Source organism: Myotis nattereri (assembly GCF_964212035.1).
Source record: "Myotis nattereri genome assembly, chromosome: 13".
In the NCBI taxonomy this organism is placed as follows: domain Eukaryota; kingdom Metazoa; phylum Chordata; class Mammalia; order Chiroptera; family Vespertilionidae; genus Myotis; species Myotis nattereri.
This window is the reverse complement of record NC_138088.1, coordinates 26,820,368-26,846,099: the sequence shown is the minus strand read 5'-3', so window position 1 is coordinate 26,846,099 and position 25,732 is coordinate 26,820,368. Positions and strand designations below refer to the sequence as shown.

Genomic DNA, 25,732 nt, shown 5'->3' with positions numbered 1-25,732 from the left:
GATTTCATGAACTTTACTTGAGTCCCACTGTTTAATTTGCTGCAGCTTTGAACATTTTTTTCCCATTAACTTTCCAGACTGCTTTTATATCATGACGGTCAGTGTTTGGAGTAAATATTACTCATAAGTTTTAAAATTTATGAACAGACTCAGTAACACTTACTAAATGTATATATCATGACAGGCATTATGAAAGATAAAGACACAAATGAAGTATACATATTATCAGTAGTTAGGAAATCAAAATGTAATAATGACACACACACACACACACGCACACACACACAGAGGACAACTGCAAAACAAAAATAGTACAAGATAGAAGACAGTACAAACATGGGCATGTAACCCATCTTGGATACAGGCCACCAGTGTGCTTAAGCAATTATGTAAGGACACCGTGGGCAGATATGCTTACTTGTCAAAGACAAAGAAGGAACAAGAAAGGAGTGTGAGAACAAAAAAGAAGAGGGGGTGGAAAGAGATGAGGCACCCCTGGTGGGAATGCAGGGGTCACCAAAATTGCCTTAAGGATTTCAGTGCCTCAGGACAAGAGGTCTTTGCTTTTGGTCATGCGTAATTGCTGAAGGGTCAGTGGGGAACAGAGTTGCTCAGGAAGGAATCCTGAAGGAGAACTGTGAGCATCAAGCTGACTGGCTCAGGCTCAGGCTCAGGGATAACCTGACCCATCCTTGGAAGCATTGTGATATTGTGGCACTTCGGGGGACAGCTTGGGTTCAAATCCAGGGTCTACCTTTACTACCTGCATAACCATGGGCAAGTTACCTAACCTTCTGTGTCCCTCAGTTTCCCTATCTGAAAAATAGACATAATAATATGTAGCCCTTAAGTCTGATGAGAATTATATAAGTAAATACATGTAACTTTGGCATGTGGGAAAACATAAGCACTCATCCATGTTAGGGACAGTTATGTTTTCCCCTGCTCATGTCTGACTACAGTTCGATCAAACGCATCAAAGGCATCCAGGACTTGGCCACTGGCCCCGCTCACCTGAGAACGTCCCCTTGCTAAGACACTCTTTTATGCGATTGGCCTTCCTGACGTGAAACGCTTTCGTAATCTCCTGGTTCATGAAGGCTTCCTTGTTCATGATGTTTTCCACCATCATTCTCAAGTCAAACATCTCCAGGATCTCTGCGATCTGAGCCAGGCCCACCAAGTCCTTCTCCTTTTCATCCAGTTGCCCCGTGTAAAGAAACTGGAGCAGGGTCCGGAAAGGGCCCGATTGGACCGACGAGTCCATCCTGACCACGGTCACGGGGCCCACCCGCTTTGAAATGGGATTGACTTGCATTTCCTTGTGCATGCCAAGAAACCCCTTACTCCAGCCTGCCAGTGTCTGTGCCTCTGGGAGTGAGCCCTCGGCTTCCAGCTTTAGAATCTCCTGCTGGGACAGGTTCTGGCTGGAGGCCTCCCACTGGTCAGCCTGAGGCGTCCTTCCGGTCCCCTCCTCCTGCTCCTCATCTGGGTCAACGACACTCCATGCCTGCTCCTGGCCATCCCGGCCCTGCTTCTCCTTCTCACAAGTAACTTCACTCCAATTTGGAGTTTCTTCACATTCCATTAGAAAAAGATCATAAAATTTGGAAGAGGAGGTAGCGAGGTATATTCGGTGTGCAAAGATGTGCTCCTGGTCCTGGAGGACGAACAGGACGTCGGCACACAGAGGATTGTCCAGTAAACAGGCGGCTTCGCTCGTCCCCGCAGAGGGACACTCTGGGACTTTGATGACCGGTGGAGGGGCTTTTGGAGGTAGGAACGGTGCCTGAAGTAAAGGTTTCTGAACTTTCTTGAGGTGGGATTTCCAGAACTGCAGGTGCCGGCGGGAAATCAGCGCTGCCCGGATTGCGTTGTCAAACACATCCTTGATTCCAAACTGATCAAAGACGCTCGTCTCATAGTATGGGATGCCCAATTCCTTTGCAACCTCTCGGCCTTTCTCAGGGGGCAGAATATCTCCTCTCTTTATGGGCCTGAAATAGAATATTTAAAAATTATTATCGGCTTCATTTTAGAAAAATAATGTAGTAGCTAGGGTCTCCCTAAGGACCCAATTGAATCATAATTTAAAATCCTTCTCAAGCTTTTATTTCTTAAAATATATTTTTTATTGATTTCAGAGAGGAGGGGAGAGGGAGAGAGAGAGACACAGAAACATCAATGACGAGAGAGAATCATCATCAATTGGTTGCCTCCTGCATGTCCCCCACTGGAGATAGAGCCCTCAACCTAGTCATGTGCTCTGACCAGAATCAAACCATGACCTTCGGGTGCATAGGTCAATGCTCAACCACTGAGCTACACTGGCTGGGCCTACTAAAGCTTTTAAAAAGCCTCTTGAAAAAATATACTGCCAACTTCAAGTCTTTAAAATATAAAGAACTTATGATTATAGGGAAAAAATGCTTTCAGTAGTAACCACAATAACTGAAGTAACAGCCATTTACTAACTATTTGATCCTGGGAAAGTTACTTAATCTCTTTAAGCCCTGGTTCTCCCATCTCTAAAAGAGGAATAATAATAATGAGTACCTATATCTTCAAAGAGTGTTGAGAGGTTTAAATGAGATAATATGCTTAGCATAGTACCTGGTCCACTATGCTTGATAAATGTTAGCGGTTATCATCGTGACCACCATCATCATCTTCATCACCACTAAATTTTGCTTTATTACTTTAAAATGAGTCCATATTCATTTTCTCATCTGAGCCTCACCATAACCCTATGGGTATTATTTTCATTCTACATTCTAAAGAAACTGAAGGCAGAGAGTTTAAAGGGTTTGCCTAAAGTCACATTTGCAAGTTGCTGAGAGACCTCTACTAAGCAATTAGAGTCTAGAACTCCCTAGTTCCAAACTAGTTAAATGGTCCCCATCCAAAAGCTCATTATATTCTTAGTAATTAGATTTGTAAATCTTCTTTCATATCTTTACCTTCTTTTTTCTTTCACCCTCTTTAGTCAGGACCTCATCACATTTTTGCCTAGACAAGTGCATTAGTCTCTCTCTTTCTCCCTCTTCCCCCCTCCCTTCCTCCTGTCCACTCTTTCTAAAAATCAATGGAGAAAAATATCCTCAGGTAAGAATTAACAAAAAAAAAATGTTTTGCCTTCTGGTTCCACTGAGTTCCTGGAAATTTTTTTTTTTTTCTTCTGGTTCCACAAGGTTCTACCTCCTTTGGGCTGGCACATGAGACCAACTTACAATCTAATCAAACCCAGGGAGGCCAGACCTTTGGAAGCCGTGTAATGGAATAGTTCTGTGATTATAGCATAACCACAGCAAAGACACAAATGGATTCCGGAACATAGCTAAGATGTGATCTGTTATAAATGCATACTTGATTTTGAGACATACGATTAGAATTTATCTTCCTAAATAAACATTTGGCTTTCAATACCAAAGGTAAGGTGAGTGACAGGCACTAGTCTTAGGGGAAATAAGATCATACTAGGTAGAATTTGGATTTGAAGACCTGGATTGAAAAGAGGAGAAACTGTAGGGTGCTGCAAAAGTGGGAGGGACGTGTAGTGAAGAAAGTGGAACATCAAGCTTTGTTTCTGTGGGCATTTTGTGCTCCTTGTCCTGGGACTGGCTGGAAGATCACTAACGGATGACACTTTTCAAGGTTTAGCTCAAATGTCACCTCCTTTACGCAATCTCATCACTGCTCTGTAGAAGGGCTTGTCCCCTCCCCGTCCTCTAGAGCCCTGTAGCTCGCCCCCAGGCCTTCACATGTCCACGGTTATAAGGCCTGATCACCTTAACCTATTCTTTTACGCAGCAAGTTCTGAGGTCCGAGCAGCCTCTTCTTCACCGCAAGTCCTCTATGTGGCTTCTAATATTCGATTCAGAGGCCATTTATTTAGGAACAGAAGGACTGTGAAAACTTTCCATGAAATCTTTGCAGAAAATATATCCAAAATGTACCCAGAACATCAGAAATTATTTACACAAAGTAACATTTGCTTTTGTTGTGAGAGCATAAAAAATTGTATCTAGATAAAATTTTGTAACAAGCACATTAGCAAATATTGAAAGAAGGTATTAATATCAGCATTTTGAAAAGATATGCTCTTCAGAAAAAAATGCACTTAAACATAAAACACATAAAATTATTTTTAGAAAGGGACTATTGAAGGAGCATAGGTTTATAAAAACCCTTACTGCCCGCCCCACCAAATTGGTAACCACGTTTTAAAATTCGCCTTTGAGTTGATTATTAAACTTGTGACACATTAAAACATAACCACTAGCAACATTTTAAAAAAATGTTGTTTTGCAACTATAGATCCATATGATTTTTTAAAGCCGGACACTGTCATTTTCGGAATGAAATACTCTCAGAGGCTAGATTGAGGAAAATGAGATTATAACCCTTGGACATGCATGCGTGTATGAACCTGATGATCCTGGGTCCAAAAATTGTGCTGATCACTGTGTTGTTTAACTTTATTATAATCATAATTTCAAGAATGACATTATGAGTAGCTAACATTTTGTTTAATACTTTACAAATTTCAAAGCACTTTTCTCTACACCATGTCATAATTAGAGAATTCACTTCAAGCACTGGGCAACCATTTAGTGAAATGGGTTTCTACCTAAGAGGTGATATCACCGTGAGAAGGGTCAGGACACGCACCCTCATGCTGAATAAGGTGACTGAAAGCGTATGGCTGGCTGAAGGGGTCTCAAGACTGTTACAAAACAGAACGCCAGGCTACAGAGACATCTGCTATCTCCACATTTTAATTTGGCCAGCACAGAGAAACACCGAGTCTCTTGGCTTACCTTGCTAAAGGGCGTCGGGCTCGATTAACAGCTTCAAGATCGGCATAGCGGAGGTCTAGCTGGCAGCCAACTAGGACAACAGGTGTGCGGGGGCAAAAGTGCTTGATTTCTTGATACCACATGGTTTTCACATGATTTAGGGAGTTGGGATTAGCAATAGAAAAGCAGAGGACCACAACATCAGACCTAAAAGGAAATGAAAAAAAAACAAACAAACAGCACTGTATCACCTTATCATTTCACTTTTTTTCTTTTATCATTCACTTTAATTCTTTTATCATTCCCATCCATCTAATGCCAATGATCATGTCATAATTTAAAAAAAAGAGAGAGATTAGATATTAAACTACATCTTGGAGTCATGCAAAGAGCCTGATAAGCCCCACAGTCCAGCATCAGCACAGCCCAAGTTCATGTCCACATTGCACTGCAGAATGCCTATGCATTGACAAGTTTCCAGTGATGCTATTCTATAGTATAGATGGTGACTCAAGCTTGACTCAGTCCTGGAACCACAACATGCTGAACTATTTCTGTTCATCACAAGAAATAGTTTCAAGATAAAAGAAAACAATACAAACTACCTTTTAGCAGTTAAAACATAAAGGTGATGATGACTCAACCCAATGAGATAAAGCAAAGAGTTTAAACAATACTGAAAATGGAACAGGTATTTACTGTACAAGTGGCAAATGCTCAGAAGGAGTTCTACCCTTCTTCCCACTTCAGCACCTGAGTGGAGAGCACAACCACTTATCTGGTTCTGAATTTGCAGGGATTTTGACTCTTTACTAGGTATAAGGTAAGAAGGTAGTGTTCAACATAAAAATAGCAAGAGTTAAATGGATGGCTAATAAGATGAGAAAATGTTGGAAGCAGATTTCTCAATATTATTTATGAAATATAGCAGGTAGATGGGGAAAAGAAAAATTGCTTTATAGTCAATTTTGACATAAAGATCTTTCATTTTTATATAACAACTTACCGTTCTAGAAGCCAAAGAACTTTTTACAAGACAGTTGTTCCATTATGGTGTTTGACAGATAGTTGCTAAAAGGTATCTTTAAGAAGAATTATAAACTATCAGTCTAGGTTGAAACAGGCTCAATGATGACTATGAGAACATTGAGGCAGAAGCGTATAAGGAATAGAAAAACTTATGCCCAAGGATTCGAGATTATCTTGCAGCTAAATTCAGAAATAAACTCTTATAATTTTATTAGATTATTGTTATGTAATGAGAAAGATCAAGTTGATTAATCAAAACACTATCTTTAATTTTTAATTTTTTTAGTTCAAAATAAATGAAGGGGAATTTATATATGTTGGAAATTAGAAAGGAACTAGTTCAAAGAGCAGGAGCTAACATTCCATGGGGACCTGAAAGAAACATATATTGAAATCCTGCCTCTAATATTTACAACCTGAGCAGGAGATTCAAGGGTCCAGAATTCAGTAAAGCAGCAGGATACAAAATAAATATCCAGAAATCAGTTGCATTTTTATATACTAATTATGAACTATCAAAAAGGGAAACTAAAACAACAATCCCATTCACAATTGCTTCAAAAAATACTAGGAATAAATTTAATCAAAACACCTTCTTTTAAATCATTAATGAGCTTCCCCCCTACATATCAATAAAGACAAACAAATATATCCAGGCAACCATAACATTTCTAAAAATAATCATTTGCAAGATAGAAAACTGCAGGATGCTTACATTAAATGTAAATCACACGTTAACTCTTTACATTTACATATATATATATATAACTGCAACAGATCAGAGCAAATATAGAGAAAAATGCTGAGATTAAAATATTTATAAATCACAAAAGAGGACCTAGGACTCAAAGTAGATAAATGTATTAATCTGCATGTGTATTGTCCTTGAAATAAAGATATTATCAAAGAATCTTGGATACTGGAAAATATGTGTAAAATATTCATAAATATATAAATGAAAGGGAAGCATGTCTTGTCTTTGGGATTCTGATTTAGTAGAATATTCTGTGCAGTCTTACTTCTAATTAGCATAAATAACAGTACCCAGTAAAGCCAAGAGTGCTTTGAATTTTACATTTTTTTTCAGGAGCTGAGTTTTCTATTATTCATAATCCTATTTATATAGGATATCTGATGTAGCTCTGCTGTAAGCTTCATCCTGATCATAAAATAAAGCCACCATGAATTTCGGCAGTGTGAGAATAATATGGCAATATCCGAGTTTCAATATTATAGAGAAAGGATTGAGGAAATGTATTTACCACTTAAAAGTGGAATAATATGTATTTGTATAAAATTGTTCTAATTGGTGCCTTCTCTTTCCATATTAAGGTATGTGACTATAAAGGAAATCATTCTCAGGGTTTAATTTATATGACAGACATGTAGCTAAATGTCAATTCCGTTATCTAATTTTATGATACAGCATGTGATGTTTTGAAATCAGAGCTAGCTCTGTTGCCAAGGTTACTGTGATAACACTCATGCCGCTGAACACATACTAGTTACTCTCCAGATGACCTGTAAACAAGTACAGACAGGACCTTGGGGGTTGGAAAAAATTGAATCTCCTGATGATAGTAGCACAATGCCACCACACAATACAAGTCCGGAGGGCCCAACTTCTAACTGTGTCCCATCAATATTTCAATGTATGACATGCTGTTGGAAAGCTAGAAATATAATTCCGTGCTCTGTAAATATTTACTCAAAAGAATGATAGTTAAAGAGAAGAGACTGTGCTGAGAGGAATACTACCTCTGAAGCTAAAATAATTTACTGAGTCAAAATTCTACTTGTATCCTTGGAATAAAGTTATTTTTTTCCCTTTTTAATGCACATCCATGAGAATCTGTCCCCATAATTTCATATGGAAAGCAGTTAAGAATATCATCTTTGCTTAAATGTATTCAGTTTAACCCTTGCTGATCTAAATATAAATGCAAATGAAGAAAACATTGTGTACAGATGACACAGAATCCTATTCCTTAGGCTGCAATATGAACGCAGTACTCGAAACCTGATTTTAACCAAGAAACTGTGTCAATGAATATAACGATAGGCCATAGGAAGATGCTGCTTTAACACATCCCTCCTTATCTCAACATCCTTTTCTAATTCCTCACTCTCAACACATCAGTATCCTCTGTGACACAAACACCTATACAATCAAGTAACTATTTTGAGAATGCCATTTATTCCCTCTGCTTTTTTGAGCCATTTTTTTCTATGTAGTCAAAGAAGGCACAAAACCTACAGTGAAGAATATCTCCAGCTTTAGGCAGAATTCCAAGGAACTAAGATCTTAAGTGACCTTTAATCAAACCATTCACTCCCATGTGGAGGCTCTTCAATGTCTACACAGCTCATGTTTAAAAATGCCATTCCTATGAAGGAACAAGAGAAAAAGGGAACTTCTAGTGTGTTTACTTCTATAGTTCTGTTATTTATTTGTTTTTTACTTTGAAGAACTGAGTTTAAAAATAATTGGGAGGGGGTGGTGTGATGAGGACATTCTCACATATTAGGCAGCAGGGTTAGCCTGGAAATGACCTCAGGGTTCCTATTTCAGCTGTAAAAAAAGCCTGATAGGATTTAAATGTAGTCCTACAGCTATTTGGAGTAGAATGCATAAGAATCCTATATAATAAAGAGCTAACATGCTAATTATACCGGACGGTGGAATGACCGTCTGGACAACCTTCCGGACGACCTTCTGAATGAAGCCGGGGGCTGTGAGGGCCGAGTCCCTTGCATGAATTTCATGTATCGGGCCTCTATTTTGAGAATAAAGAGGCAAAGCACAAAGTAGACAAAACTCTAAACTCCAGAAGTTGAATATTGAGAAGGGGGTAGGAAGAAGTTTGGATTATTTGTTTACTTATTTATTTTTGTGATTGGGCTAAGTAACTATATTAGAAAGCAAGGGTTACAAAGGATTCAAATGTACAGTCTCAGCTGCTTGCCTATGAATGTTTATTGTTTTGGAGAAAATGTGATTTCTTGTTCCTAAGGAGAAATATATATATAAAAGTTTCACTAGGGTACTAACATATCAAATAATGCCCATGAAATAATGTTTTGATTAGTTAAGTAAAAAACAATCCAAAGTAAGTCTGTATGTTTGAACATTGTGAATTATCAGTTTCATGGAGGGGTAGCAGGTGGGGAGGGAATCAGAAAGAGATCTAGTCATCCAAAAATGCTTGAGCTGATAAAGCCAACCTCAATCACATCAGTTTTTCTTTTGATGGTAAACAAACAAAAAAGCATATTTTTCATTGATCTTTCAAGTAGAACACTGGCCAAAAATAGCATGTGAAAAGATTGGCAAAGATATTTGGATAACATAAGGAGTACATGCAAAGTTGGGACCAATCTTTGTTGGAAGATTAAAGGAAAAAAGTCTGAAAAAAGTGCATCTTATCCACATATCTTGGCCAGAGCTACCCATTAAACAGCAAATGCCACACATGTTCGCAAGGCCTATCTTTATAAAACTACAATCAAATATAGCAAACGTAGTAGGAAAAGACCAGAGAAGCAATGAGAAGCTAAACTGATTTTCCAACCAGAAATACCAAATTCATCCTTTGAAGAAGTGGTTGAAAAGGGCAGATAATCACTATCAAAAATTGGTTATTAGGAACGAGTTTCCTAAGTTAATTTCCAAAAGTGCTTGTTGTGTTCCCTTTTCTAGTCCCATCATTGTCCAGTTAACTTATGCTTTCTTATCTGGCTAAGTGAAAAATAATTCCTAAATTATTCTTTATCTGAAACCTAAAACCAGGCCAGTCTGATGGGCAATGTGAAGGACAGCGGAGTCCATGCAGTATACCAGACAGCTGTGAGAGGGACAGCCAAACACTCTTCTCTATGGGCCAGTTCTGGTTGGGTGTCTTGAACTTAGTGACTAAAAGAAAGCTAACAATGATATTAACCTGAGTCTTGCCTGCAAGTGTGCCCTTTTTAACAAACATTTGTTAAAACTGTGCCCTTTGTTCTATGGATCCTGCCTCTTTATGTCACTACTGCCTATCATTCTTTCTTTTCTTCTTCTTTTTTTTTAGTGGAGACATCCACACCCTTTATATGGGGGTGGAGATCATGATCACATTCTTTTCTTTGTCCCCTTTTGACAAAGATTTAAGTAGGAGTCTCTGACCTCTACTTTTGGGGCTTCAAACTTCCTCTTCCTCCCACCTCCCAAATAATCGAGGTAGGCTCTTTTCAGAAACATTTTCAAAACCAGTCATGTCAACAATGCACCTTTCATGCATATGTCTGACAGAGCTATGCAAACAGACAGACCCAAACAGCACGAAACAGCTGGGAGCATGGCGGAGAAAATAAATGTGTAACATGTGGCTGGGGAAAATTTTAGTAGGGGAGCAGCCCGGTGGTGTGTATGAGATGTGGCGGGATTGTCAGTGATGGTGAACATAACCACCTGGAGATGAATGGCTGTGTAAGCTCATACTCATGGGAGATGGAGAGACCTGCAGGGGAGCGCCTGGCAGGGCAGTACCATGCAGCGCCGTGGAGGTGAGCAGAGAAATCAAGTCAATACTTTACCAATAGCAGTGAGGCTTCTTAAGGACAGATGTTATGTGGGGAAAACTGTGAAAACACCCTGAAATATATTCAGATTTGGGAATGATTAGCATGCACAACTATTTCTTCTAAGCCCGTAACCGCATATTTAGTAGGAATCAGCATTTTAAACCAGTCTTCCCCCACCCTCCAAAAATGGGACCAGAGCAATGCACACTCTTATGCAGGGAAGCCATAGCCACGCCCCAACCAATGCCACCAAACCCTAAGATAAATACTGTGCAAGTCTTAAAAATGGTTGGTGTTACCATCATAGCACAAATATCACAGGGGGAAATGGCCCTGTCCTAGAAGGTTGTTGGTTATCATCCAATGGAAACTGGCTATTTTCCACTTGATATTCTATTTTCTATACTTAGCAATCTATGCTCCATTTAGTATATTCTTACACCTTGCACAATCATCAGAAAAAGTTGAATGCTTGTGAAATTGAGTGAAGCACAAGTAATTTGTTAGAAGAATAGGTTAAGCAATCTGATTTAACTCTTGGTCAATGGAAGCAGGAAGTATTGACATAAAGAAGGCTTGCTTAATAGAAGGTGAAATTGTGGTGATAAATGCCCCCCCTGCTCCACCTGTCAGTTTCATTTCTCTTTGGCTTTCCCTGAAGCTAAGTGACTAAGGAACTTCCTTCCTACACTGTTAATGTTTTCTCCTGAGAGCAAGACTAGCTGTAAACAGAAGAAAGCCTCCATATCAGCCAGAATGTCAGATGGGAGGTCTCTGGGATTAACCTCCCTGACTCTTCTGAAACAAGCCCTCATGATCATTCTACCACAATAAGAAAGGGAGTTTAACCCAGGTCTCTCAGCAATCCTCTTTGAATGGACAAAGGTACAAGAACTTGTTAAGTCACTCATCCAATATCAATAAGCAGTCATTCAATCATTTATTCCAGAAATATTAACTGGTAACCTGCTGTGTACCAGGCAATCTTCTAGACACTGGGGACACAGCAATTAGTCAAGGACACAAATGACTGTCCTCACTGTTCTTATCCTCCTCATACAGAGACAATAAGCAAAACAAGCAAACAAAAGCAGTAAAATACATACTATGTTAGGTCGTGACAAGTACTAACAGAAAATAAAACAGGACATGGGGACAGAAATATTGGGGAGCAGAAGGTGCTACTGAAATGTGGCCAGGGAAGGCCTGAGTGAGAAGGTGACATTTCAGTAAAGACCGGAAGTGAGGGCGCTAACTTGCTGATATCTTGAGGGAGAATACAGTGGAACAAGGAAAGCTAGTGCAAAGGCCCTGAGGCAGAAGCATGCCTGGGCTGTTTCCCTGAGGGCCAGGGGGAATACAGCAGGAGCTGAGCTGAGAGGCAATGCTGGGCAGAGGTAGGGAGAGCCTCAGGGGCTCTTACTTCAAGTGAACTGATAGACCATTCGGAGTTTTTGAGCAGAATGACATGATATAATCTGTGTTTTAAAAAGGCGAAAGATTGCCCTGGCTGGCTTGGCTCAGTGGATAGAGCGTCAGCCTGTGGACTGAAGGGTCCCAGGTTCGATTCCGGCCAAGGGCACATGCCTGGGTTGCGGGCTCGTTCCCCAGTGGGGGGTGTGCAGGAGGCAGCCAATCAATGATTCTTTCTCATCATTGATGTTTCTATCTCTCTCTCCTTCTCCCTTCCTCTCTGAAATCAATAAAGAAATATATTTTAAAAAAATAAAAAATAAAAAAAATAAAAAGGCGAAAGATTTATGCGATCTGAAGAGAAACCAGAGTACTTTATGTTTTAAAAGGATCACCCACTGTTATAATGAAAACTGACTAAATGGTGGTTGGGAGAGGGTTGCCAGGAGGGATAAGGTAGGAGAAGGGGAACAGTTATGAGATAATGCAGTGAGAGATGATGGTGACTTTGGCCTGGGAGCAGATGGTAAGAAGTGGCTGCATTCTACTGGTATATATATATATAGAGCCAACAGGGTTTGCTGATGGGCTAGGTGTAGGGGATGACCAAGAAAAATTGAGAATGTTGCTTGAGTATTCATCCTGAGCAATTCTTTCTTCCCTGTTCCTTGTACTGACATCTTTAGTTCAGCATTTCTAACACCGAATTGTAATTATTTATGTGCTGTTTTCACCACTATATTGTGAGTTTCATTTTTAGGCATTTTATTCTGTTCCTATTAGTTTGTCTTCCATTGTATACAACATAGCAATTGTAACAACAGAGCCCTTCCGTTACTGTTTATCAAATAAAAAGCCTTATAGATATTGGAGGATAAAAAATATAGATGCCAATATGTTTGCAGACTCAAAATCTAAAAGAAATAAACTTAGGTCTAAAATAAGTCAAGGGATATTTTATAATTTTAATAAAAAATGAAAATAGGATCTGACCGGTTTGGCTCAGTGGATGGAGCGTCAGCCCGCCGACTGAAGGGTCCTAGGTTCGATTCTGGTCAAGGGCATGTACCTTGGTTGCAGGCACATCCCCAGTAGGGGATGTGTAGGAGGCAGCTTATCAATGCTTCTTTCTCATCGATGTTTCTAACTCTCTATCCCTCTCCCTTCCTCTCTGTAAAAAATCAATAAAATATATTAAAAAAATAAAATACTTTAAAAAAAGAATGAAAATAGTATGTGAGTTATTCTCTTTCTTCAGACAATTACTGCTGAAAGACAGCAATATATCTTTGGTATACAGCAGAAATTAGCCGGGCAATATTGTTTTTAAATTGTGTGAATTTTTCTAAAAAACCCATTTACCCAATCTAATTGGATACTTTCAAAACACCAGAATAATGGATTAATGATCTCTTCCAGGAATTAGATTATCTCCAGAAGCAAAGGAAATGTAAAGAAATAGGGAAGCTACTTTCAGAATTAATTCTGTGTTCATTACATAGAATTAAGGCTTAAGGGAACACCTTCTATTTCACAGACCATCATTAAAAAAAATGCCAAAAACCAAATTTTTTTTAAAAATCACTAAAATAGAAAGATAGCCAAGGGGATAAGTTTAAAAGAGAATTTGAAAATTTGCTTTATCTTTCTGTAATTCAATACTTGGTTCTTCTGACTCTGCTCTATATACTGCCTGCTGGGGGCATAAGAGTTCTGGGGAGAGAATAAAGTGATGGAATAATTGTGGAAATCTAATGAATGGCCAATATTAAAAGTTACTGATAGATTATTGTTAAGATTCACTGAAAAAATATTTGTTGAAGTGTTCTGTAAACTATGAAGTACTAATTACTGTCAGACACATATGATTATGGGTTCAAAAGTCACCGAGGAAATACCTTGTATATTACAGCTAATTAGAAGGAAGAACATTCTCAGCAAGAGATCTTTTCCTTTTGGCTTACCAGATCATTCCTTTATTGATATGGACTTGCTGAAAGATGGCAATAGAATTACCCTTTGAAGACACAGAATTACTCAACAGTCTCTTTAATTTTACCTCCTAATTTAAAAGCAAAAATACTATATGACTGAAATAGATTTCTTCATCAGAAAATTCCAGTATAGAAACATCACAAACTGATGTTTTTTTCTCTTCCTCCATGAAGAAAATCTACTTAGGTAGATTTGATCCAAGTTATCAAGCTTGTAGTTATTAAGTAGTAATAGAAAAAAGGTAAAAAAGAGGGTAGAACACAAGATGTTAATGTATTGAACAATGCATATTTTTTATTCTTTTTACCCATCTAGTGGCCTTATTATTCATATTTTTGTGGCATCGTTTGGGCTCATCAATGCTTTTCTGGGTTGAACCACAAACAACCCTTCCCCCAGCCATGACCAGTGTTTGGGCAGCAGCAAGCATTCTTGTAGGTCTTGGAACACGAGTGACTCCAGCCATCAATCAAGCCCTGTTGCTATCTCATTTGGCACTGCTTTTTCCCAAGGACAATTTCATCCTGGACATAGGGCTGAGTCTGGCACGGGAATCTGGCTCTTGGAATATTCTGTCTTCTGGTTACAATACAAACTGTACCAGTTCAGAGAAGGAAGGACAGTGTGGGACAGCAGGTGGAGGGGGGCACAGAGTATGGCACAGACGTATTTTCTGTGTTCCAGATGATTTGGCATCACTGAAATCCTATGCTTTAGTATATAATCCATAAATTTCCATCACTTTAAATTTTACCAATTATTTATATGCATTTAGTCTAATGTATTTTTGTTTGTTTTGGATAAGCACAGAGCAGTCATAATCCAACTTTAATTGTTCTCCTTAATGCCTCATCTTTCGGAAAATGGAATAATTATATATATAATTATTTTAAAAATGATTCTTATAAAGATCTTGGAAATGATACCCAGAGGAAAACAACCTATAGTTGGAAAAGCATTAGCATTAATACAAGTAATTCTCTGTTTAGTAATGCTCACTCAAACAAGTTACTCCAAAAGAAATTTTCAAATCCAAATATTGGGGGGAAAAAGAGAGGTTTGGGGTTGTGGCTGACGGTGCTTCCCTCCCTTTTCTCTTGGCTTCACAGCTGATCTTCTCATTTGCTAATTCATTGACGAGAGGCTGGCACCAGTGTTTTCCATCTTCCTAACCTTCAGGTTGGTACAAGATTTGTTATTCTTATTTTAAAAGTTCAAATGTAAAATTCAACCTTGTGAAATAATTTGGTTTTGTTATGATATTTCTTCATAAGGGCCTTAGAAAATCCTGGCTTGTATAAGATCAATCGATAGATTCGTGTACTCCAACAACTAACATTCATTAAGCTCCTGCTGTGTACCAGGTCCAGGCACTGGGGACATAGAGTAGAAAGACAAAATCTCTGTTCTAAAAATACTAGGAATAATAGGAAAAAGGGGGAGGGGAAAAGATTAAGGAACCATTTTCAAACAATGTGATCGTGGCTGTAATAGAGATTTGTGAAGGTATTGTATGGCAACATAAAGGAGAGATACTTCACCTGGATTCTGAAGGTGATAGGGATGAAGAGGACTTCTGGGATTTTTTGACCCTTGTTCTAAATTCTTAGACTATTAGTGGTAATTAAGTAGGTAAAGAATAGGTAGAGTAATAACTGTAATTTTTCCATGTGGATGTAAAGCATGTTTGTGGGCAAGAGGCAACAGAGGATGGGGAACTATAAATATCTTGTTATGCAGGCAGCAAGAGATGAGGCTGGAAAGGTAGGTTGGGACTCAACCAGAGAAACTAACAAGGGTGGAACCTCACACCTCTACTTAGTGCTTAATCCAGTGAGAGGACACTCCTGATAGCTACACTCTGCACCCAATTCCCAGCCAGAGTGGCTGAGTACCAAATGGAAAAGGTCGTTTGTAAACTCCCAGAGAACCACGGCATCCCCCAGGTCGCGAACAAACCCACTAGAAAAGACTAAATTGTTGCTATTTGATGGAGATATGGAAAACTTTCATGGAACGTGTTGTTCTCTATTTGGCTATCGCAAGGTACCTGGTCAAAATAATTTTCTTAGAAAAAGACACACACATAACCATAGCTAAAGACATAGGCTATTTGGTCAGACTATAATCTGACATCTGAGGGCTCTATCTTTTGGAAAAGGGAACCAGCATGATTTGGGGACAATTTGATAGTGGTCATCATTAGCTTTGACTTCTAGAACCAAACCATTTCTCACATTCTACTATTAAAAATCTGGCCCCATTCCCACCCATTTTCAAATTCACACAAATGATTTATGTTTTCAATGAGAATTTTAAGTTCTATAAATAATTAAAACATATATTGTTTACTATGAAAATTTTCTTGCATATCATAGACTACTTTTATTGCCCATAATATTTCTATTTAAAAAAAAACACTTTGAGATACAATCAAAATACACTATTCACCCTTTGGCACTATCATCCTAATCAAGATAACAGCCACTCATCACCCCCAAAGTTTAGTTGTGTCTTCTTTGTAATTTATTCCTCCCTCCCTCCTGTTTCCCAGGCAACCAACAATATCCTTTCTAACAATATACTTTCTATCATTATAGATTGAATTTTCTAGAATTTTATACAAATGGAATCACATAGCATGTATTCTTTGGTTTCCTTTACTCTCAAGTTCTCTTTCTATTTTTTATTTATTTATTTTTTGTATATATTTTATTGATTTTTTACAGAGAGAAAGGGAGAGGGACAGAGAGTTAGAAACATCAATGAGAGAGAAACATCGATCAGCTGCCTCCTGCACACTCCCTACTGGGGATGTGCCCACAACCAAGGTACATGCCCGTGGTCGGAATCGAACCTGGGGCCCTTCAGTCCGCAGGCCAACGCTCTGAGCCAAACCGGTTAGGGCTCAAGTTCTCTTTTTAATCTTCCAGAGATTCCTCCCTGTTGGCCCAGGTTCAGTAAAGAGCATCATAATTCCACGGCAGTGTTTACCAAAGCATAACTTGAGAACCATCTGCTTTATAATCATCCAGACACTAGCTAAAATTTGCTGATTCATCTCTCCCCAGGACTCTGAAACCAAAATAACCAGGGTGCTTAGGCATACTCAAGTATGAGAACTAGCAGTTTTAGTTTAACCTCTTAGGGAATAACTATTCTTATCCCTTGGTCCAACGAACTGTTTATGTCTTTCTACTGTTTTCTGTAACCTGGGCAGGTCTTAGTCCTTTAAGCCACAGCAGTACATAGAACTAAATATCTTTTTTAAAAATATATCTTTATTGATTTTAGAGAGGAAGGAAAAGGGAGAGAGAGAAAGAAGCATCAACGATGAGAGAGAATCATTGATCGACTGCCTCCTGCACGCCCCTTACTGGGGATTGCGCCCGAAACCCAGGCATGTGCCCTTGACCAGAATCGAACCTGGGAACCTTCAGTCCGCAGGCCGATGCTCTATCCACTGAGCCAAACCGGCTAGGGCAGAACTAAATATCTTTAAGATATAAGTTGTAAGAATTTTCCTAGATCCCTTTGTACTACACATGTGGTTTCAATTACTTTCCCATAAAGAACATGCATTGCTAACTTTCCTCCCTTTGCTATCAATTTGTGAAGTCCACCATTAGGACCAGGTCTTGGGTGAAGAGAGTTTAGCACTTGCCTCAAGTGCAAAAACGTACAGAGGTGCCAAAAATCTCAGTAATCCAGATGAAACACATCTTTAAAAAATTAAAGGGAAAAAAATCCATGATGAACGAAATACCAAAATTTTAAATAAAATCAAGATCAGCAACAGTGCCAATACTGAGCTTGAGGCAGAAACACACACACATACACACACACACACACACACACCAGTAATAATGCTCCTATCTTTTTTTAAAAAGTATTATTATTTATATTTTATGCCTGAGGCAGAATGTCTTACTCACCTTACCCTAGTCTTGGCCCTGGTCCACCTCACTTTGATATATTTCTCTCAAACAGGGTTTTTGCCATCCTGAAATCATCATTAAGATGTTACTTCTGGCTCAGCGTTTAGAATGTGCCATGAACAATAAGAGCTACCTCAAAATACTCTTCTAGATGCATTAGTTGTTTCTGATTTTTCCCTCGCCATTAACCACAAGTACAGCCAATCCCAGACAAAGACACAGACCCATAATCCTGAATTTTTTAAAGAACCTCAACCGAGCACTCAAATTGGGATGTATTCATGTTGTATCTGATTACATGTGCCTTCAATGTGAAACATCAGTTACCTAAGACACACAGAAACCACGGCTCTAATTAATGTTACCATTTAAAGCATATACTGTACTTTTCATAGGAGCTAATATTTGGGAAAAAACAGAGTGTAAGAATAATTTCTAGAATAAATGGATTCCAACTAGACTGACAATATGATTAGAACCTGTTCTGTATAAGGGCAAGTACAGTAGTTCTGCATGCTTAAGTTAAATTTTGGGGAGAAAGCATGCCATTATAAAATACAGTCATGCCTCAGTACCCACAGGGATTGGTTCCAGGAACTGCTGTGGATACCATGATGTGAGGATTTTCAAGTCTCTTTACATATGGTGTAGTATTTGCATGTAACCTATGCATATCCTTCTATATATTTTAAATAGTCTCTAGATTATTTATAATATGTAATACAATGTAAGTGCTTGTAAATGCTGTTATACTGTATTGTTTAGGGAATAATGACAAGGAAAAATGTCTGTACATATTCAGTACAGACACAGTCATCATAGGCTTAACTACATAGTACATGTCAGCAACAACATTAACATTGTTTTTCTGAATATTTTCAATCCGTCGTCGTTAGAATTTGTGGATTCGGAACCTGCAGAAATGAGGGCCCATCTGTACCCAAGATTCCTACTCACACTCAGAAAGTTCACTTGAATGTATCATGTTTACTGGAAGTAAAAGGACTCATTTTTAGCTACTTTTAGATGCACATAAGGCATTTAGCTATTTGCTATGTATAAAAACTTAAGAAGAACAATGGAATATTAGAGCTGGTGACAGATGGTGAATGCTGGTCTTCAGTGTCCACAAAAACAAAAAACAAAACAACATAGGAATTAGACTGCACCAGGAATAAATTTAAAGTAAATTTCTGATCAAGCATCACCATCAGCCAAAAAGCATGGTGCAAAGGAAGATATAGGCTTTGGAGGCAGATAAAACTGTCAGGAAAACTTCAGCTTTACTATTTCTTAGCTGTCTGACCTTGGTCCCTTTCTGTGCCTATTTGCTCAACTATGAAGAGAGCCTGCTTTGCAGGGTCACCACAGGAATGAAGTGGGACGAGATTTATACAGCACCTATCACAGGCCTGGCTCATGAGGAGCCCCAATTAAATCGTAGCTGCTGTTGTCACCACCACCTCCAGCACCATAGGCTTTATTCAGTGTTTGAAGGGCCTGAGACAGATCAATGCTGGAAGTTTCCAAGGAAAGGAAACAATACAATTTATAATTATTCATGTGTGGCATGGCTATCGGAGAGGAATAGAGGGGCCCTGTCCTGTTGAAGGCAGGCCCCATCCTATTTGTCTACATTTTCAGTGCCAGGTACCTAAGTGTGAACATTTCATTCTTATAATAGTTTCAGGGATAAACTGAGTTGAGTGATATCCCTTTAAAAAGAGGCTCTTTTCTTGCCAAAAAAAGAGAGCAGCTGATCACAGTCATGGTTACTATGTACAGTCTTGTTCTTGACATTTAAAAAGATCCAGAAAAGAGCTTCAAAAGTTCATCCAAAAGTGGATAGAAAGTAGGTGGTGGGAAGACAGGCTACACGAGAGTTGGAGTCATTCACTCCAGACAAGAGAGGGTTTGACAGATTTCAAATGTGTTAAGTGTTAGGATGGTGATGCTGCTACTCTGCTACCTTTCATCTCCAGTGAACACAAGGGCTCCTCTTAGTACCTTTTCTTGGGTGGATGACTTCCCTTTCTGAAGAAAATAATTCAACTAGATGACCTTTCGAGATCTCTTCTAGTTCTGAGTCTGCACAAATATGAAACAGCAAACAGACACTTAGCTCATCAAGGTGGAGTGGTTTTTCAGTTGCATCCTGTTTAAAAGGAGGTGGAGGGAGCCTGGTAAGGTAGGCAGAGTGGGAGCCAGGAGTCAGGCAGAGCTGGGTTTGCATCCACCTCTGAAATTCACTAATGGGCAAGTGAAGGGACACAACTCGACTCAATTGTATGCAGCCTGCAAATAACCTCTGCCTCCTAGGGTTCTTAAAAGGATGAACAAAGTTAATGTTGGCAAGGCATCAAATATTTTGACTGGCGCATTATAGGCCTTGGATAAATTAGGGCTATTATTCTGCTATTATTCTAGTTGGCTAAAAATAAATGGGTTGAATAGTTGACTATCATAAAAAAAGAGCAATGCCATTCTGGTTATAGTTTTACTGTGCTAGTAAAACTACAGATTAAAGTTAGCAGACTGACACCACGCCCCGCCCCCACCCCGTGTCCCCAGGATCCACTCTGCTTGTCCATGACAAAGAATGTTTGAGGGGGCAAATTATTAACTAGTTTGGTGCAAGTAGGACTCTTGGTAGGAATCTGGTTTCTCTTGGTAGGAATCTGGTTTCTCTCACTGTCACCACAAGAATCAAATGAATTACTTCAAAAAGGTTTCAAATACATTTCCAAGTATAAGGAATATATCACATCTCACTGACTTGCAATTCACACCAAGCATAGTAAAAACATCAGTCAAAAAATAGACTTGCAAACCAAACTGATTGTCAGGAACTGTAATTAGGATTTTTCTCCTTCACGAATGATATAAAGCTAAAAATAAAAGCCATAAAGAAATTCAACAACTTTCACATAGCCATTAAATGCAGTGGTCAGAGCCTTAGACTGAATAAAAGAAACTCCTGCCCAGCTGCAGTGGCTCAGTGGTTGAGCATTGAGTTCACAGTTCAATTCCCGGTCAGGGCACAGGCCTGGGTTGCGGGTTCGATCCCTGATCATGCTGGAGGCAGCCGATCAATGATTCTCTGTCATCACTGATGTTTCTATATCTCTCTCCCTCTCCTTTCATCCATGAGAGCAATAAAAATATGTTAAAAAATAATAAATAAAAGAACTCCTATTACTATCAGAATTTTCCATAAACTGTAATACTTTGGTGCTGCATCCATAGGGTATTACATTTTTATCATTTATAGAAAGATGCTGGAATCCAAGACAGGACAGCACTTGTGTTTGTTTTTTACCCATAGTGGGGCCTGTGCAGGATGCCGGGAGGCTGTGGAGAATTGGAAAAGACAGAGGAAGTCAAGGTACAAACATGCGCATAACGTGAGGCCCATGGAGAGCTGGGCCAGAAACACAGGACTGTTTCCTGAAGCCCCGTGTGTTGTTCGGAGAATTGGACTTGGCTTGGAAAGCATGTCCTGTTTCCATCCAAGGGGGACCTGGTTACAGTTGATAGAACCAAACCCGGCAGACAGACAAGGGAGCAGAACAATGCACTTTGATCTTCCGGAGTCATATGAAAGAGCAGCTTGTTTTTGTTGGTGAGTAAGCACAGGTATGACAAATGGTAAAATGACCCCAGACACATCAGGGAGCCGGGGGAGACCCGATGTAGATGCCTGTGAATATTAGGTCAATGAAGGCTACTGTGCCATTCCATCAATCCTAAGCAGGAACCTCACACGATAATGAAGCAGCCCTTACAGGACCACATGCAACTTTTACACCGTGGACCCAAGTTAAAATTCATGTTTTTAAAAGCATAAAAATTTCAAGGGGGCAGCAAACCACTGAGGTATTGAACCAGCCTACAGAAGCAAAACCCAAAGTCTCAGCAGGCTCACATTAGGCCCATCATTCTCACAACACTTTGTTAGAAGTGGGGTATATATAAACAGTCCTTTGAAATTTACCATGTCTATTCTTACTTTGCTTCAAGTCATCGTGTTATTATGCTTCCCTGAAACCATAGATATTACAAATGTGACTGCATAGTACTTATAAGCAGGTTCATTACTGTGTGTGTGTGTGTGTGTGTGTGTGTAATAATTGTACAAAAGAAACAAACTAACATGGGAAAAACCTAACATGGCAACTAAGATAAAAAATCAAGAACATCCTGGAAAGAAAAAACAACAAAACAAAAATTAAGGAGAAGACAAGTATCCATGATGCTGAATATTAAGTTCAAAGACCTTGATACCAAAAATTTTTGTTAAAGTTAAAGCTTTACTTTCATACGCCTCTTTCCGAATCCCCTTGAACAAACCTGTCTAAATTGCAGATTCTCTCAGTGTGTGAACGGCTTCTCAGCGGCTTACTCAGTACTTGAGGCCACTTGGAGAAATGCCAGTAGAAGTGTGCTCAGAGGTTAGAGAGCTACTGGCTTGAAGGGATAGAAGGGACTTTCAGAAACGCTTACCTCAATACCAAGGAGCAACTCCCGTGTTTGGAGTAGCTAAATAGTTCAACCCTGTGAGGTAACACCATGTTTGATTTTGACAAGGGATAGCTGATCCACAAAACCTAAATTCTAAACTTAAAATGAAAGGTGTTAATTTATAATTAAGGGGTAAGAAGATCTCCTTATCTGGATTTTGATAGGGATGACACATTCTCTACGATAGGCTTAAAGTGAGGGTCATGAAGACTCTGTTGGAATTTTGGTGACAAGCAGTTGCTAAATATTTTAAGGCATATTCTTTCTCATGTCCTTCCAGATTAAGCTTTCCTTTAGTGAACATTCCCTTCTTCGCTTTCTTTTTTCTTTTTCTTTTTTACTGAAAAATATATATTAATGCTTCAGTTCATTTTGGAAATGTGTCTTGTGAAGGACTTCAGAGATGTTTTTCTTTCTTTTTAAAAATGACCTTCACATAAAAGTAATAGACTTTTCAGATAACAAAGCCCAAAGCAAATAACATCCGACTCTGCAAATATGGTCATGAAAAGACCACAGAGACCTTTAGAACTGAGGTGGTCATGTGCTACGAAAACTTAAAACATTTTAACAGAAGGCAAATAAAGCATTACCCAGGAAAACAGCAGTCAAAGCAGCCCTAGGCTGAGGGCACAAAGAATCCTCGTCTTGCAAACATCCCCATTTAACTAGCACTCTGGTTGTTTTTAGTCAAGTACTTCCTGGGAGGAACAGGGTGGCCAGACACACAGCTTTTCTTGACAACAGGAAACAACGTCATTTTGGGTTGTGGGTTGTTGTTTTTTTGTTTTCGTTATTTTTTTTTTTTTTTTGGTCTTTTCTTAGACACAGTGCAGAACCCAACACATTTCAAGGCCATATGATGTGGGTTTTTTGTAGAGTTATGAAGCAGCTGTGGGTTTGGGAAAGGAAACTGCATTCAAGCTCAACGGCGCTGCACAGTCCTGGTTTACCTGCCATATGCAAAGCGCCGGTCTTTGTGATGATCGCCAAAAGTGTCCCAAAGCCTGAGAGAAACACTCACTTCATCAACAACATCCCGGGAACGTTCCAAAACCTGCGGAGGAGAGAGAGCATCCATGCTCAGTGGCACCCAAAGGCTCCCCAGGGAAGGATGTCTGGGTCAGCACCCCTCAATGCCCACCCGACTTGCTTGCATTTAGTTTTCTCACTCCCCCTAACAGGACTTCACCTCAGCTCAGTTCTCCTCCTGGAATCACATGACTCAAACCCACCTCATTCAGGATCCCATAGCCATCCTCCCAAATTTGCGTTTTGCTTTTGTTTTCTCTTATGGTACTACAAATGCTAGTTCTATTTCGAATGTACAAATTGCCCCTTCCCTCCCTTTAAAGTCGGACAGTCAGTAGCAGTGATGTGCCCTGAGGACTCTAAAGAAACTCTGTACATCTTACCTCCTGGCAGACGCGGTACTGGTCAATTGCCCACACGGTTGGTACATGGGTGGCCAGCAGCTGATACTGCGTTAGCGTTGTGTTACATGCTCTGGCACAGATCAAGCGCGTCTTCCCCACGGCGTTGTCTCCCACGACCACACACTTGATGGTTTCAACGTTGGGCCTTTCGTAGTCCATGTCAGTGTCCATTTATAAAACCCTGTAAGAAGAGAGTAGATACCACATTAAAGACACCAGGGCTTTCCAGGGCAATCAAAGACCTGAGGGGTTCAGGCAGTTTTCTCTTGGTCCAGGAACTGCTTTGGAGGTAACCAAGCATAAGCAAGAAGTTTGGAAGTTTATACTAAGCCTAAGTGAAACCCAAGTTTTCTTTTTATATCTCACACAAGTACAAAAACACCGGATTGTTATTTTGACCCCAAACGGTTTATTCTGGTTAACATGTTATTTTCTCCTTGGTTTTCTCTAAACACAACCCGCCTACTGGAGATCCATCCAGACGGGTCAGCTGCTGGGGCACATTTATAGCTCACCAGCTACTCATGTTGACCGCGAGAGACTCATCACCTGCAGGTTAGCCTGAGACATGAGGGCAGAGGCTGCCGTGGCCGTACTAGCGCCCATACCATCACAGTCTTCCAATGACCCACGATCTCCTGCTGGAAAGCAGTTTTCTATAGGTTCTCAGCGATCGTGGTAACTTAGAGACTCCAAAGTGCAAGCAGACAGCACTACCCAACATCACTGGAGAGTGAATTGTAATTTTATGACTTGACACATGAACAGAATTAACTTTTTATATTTATCCATTTATTTCTTTTTATTAATCAAGTTCATAAAAATATATTCCCAAGAGGGGCACCATTAAGCAATATATATTTTATTCTCCTTTCTGTGTTTTCATCAAGAAATCTGGAACATTTGGTAAAGAATGATTTTACCAGGATGAGGAACTACTTTGGAGTTTTCCTGAAACCATCAGAACAAGTTTAAAGAGAGTTGCTGACCTGGTTTTCTGGATTTTCAAATACTGACGATCTTTCAAGAGGAAGAGGAAGGGCAGCTGCTAGCTCTGCTTTCCGCATCAGAGCCTCCACAAAAGGCAGAGCAGACTGCTTCCTGGGAGAGACCAGATGGACAGCCAACCATTTTAAGACTTTAAGATTTTAATGAAATAGAACTGCCCTTTTGAGGAAATCTATTGTTAAACTGAGAACACTGGTTATAGGATCATTTTTAAAGAGCCAATAATGGTTTTAATGGCCATAATGGTAAAGAAATTGTAGGACCTGATACGTAATGGGGACTCTATAAGTGTTTAAGTCAACTGATTTGAGAAAAGTGACCATTTGCCTAGTATGAGAGTAAGAGAATAGAGGGAGAGATAGAAGAAAGAACATGAAGAAGAATGCATTTTCAGTTTGGACCATCTGGACATGAACTTGTCTCCTGTAACACCATTACAAGAGGTGACAGACCAGAGGCTGAAGAATTATTTGATGGGAATGGAATAGATGTGTGATGGAACAGATGTGTAAAGAGGTTAGGACCTGATTTGTGGCTCCTACACAATGGAAGGGCTTAAAATATATAGATACCTGCCCCTCACCTGGCAAATGCTGTTCTGATGGTCTCGGGTGGGAAAAGAAATCTCCAATTCTGAAGATCAGCCAGGTGTGGTAACTCCTACTATTTATCGCTTTAAAATCTAGCCTCAACATTCTATGGTTTTACTTGTTCCATACTTAATAGTATAAGATGGCAAAAGCATGACTTTGGCATTAGATCAGTGGGTCTTAAGTAGAGAACATTTAGCAATGTCTGGAGATATTTTTGGTTGTCACATGGGGTTGGGGGAGTGCTACTGGCTTCTAGTGGGCATAGGCCAGAAATACTGCTAAACATAGTGGAATGCACAGTACAGCTCCCTCAACAAAATGTCACAGTGCTGCCCCAAATGTCATAGTGCCGAGGCTGAGAAATCCCTGCCTTAGATGGATGTGAGTTTGAATCCTTGTCCCCATTTTGCAGTCATTGACTTGGCAAATTATTTCCT

At 39.5% G+C, this 25,732-nt stretch overlaps 1 protein-coding gene across 1 annotated transcript in view; it reads right to left on the bottom strand.

Annotated features, from left to right (window-relative positions):
* The window catches only part of RHOBTB1 (Rho related BTB domain containing 1), a 63,415-nt gene that overhangs the window by 15,785 nt on the left and 21,898 nt on the right, over positions 1-25,732 (bottom strand). The window contains exons 2-5 of the mRNA XM_081104978.1: positions 23,674-23,875; positions 23,212-23,315; positions 4,821-5,006; positions 1,015-1,997 (exon numbers count right to left, since the gene is read on the bottom strand). Of these exons, the coding sequence (XP_080961104.1) occupies positions 1,015-1,997; positions 4,821-5,006; positions 23,212-23,315; positions 23,674-23,865 (1,465 nt within the window). The 5' untranslated portion in view covers positions 23,866-23,875. The remainder of the gene's footprint in view (positions 1-1,014; positions 1,998-4,820; positions 5,007-23,211; positions 23,316-23,673; positions 23,876-25,732) is intronic.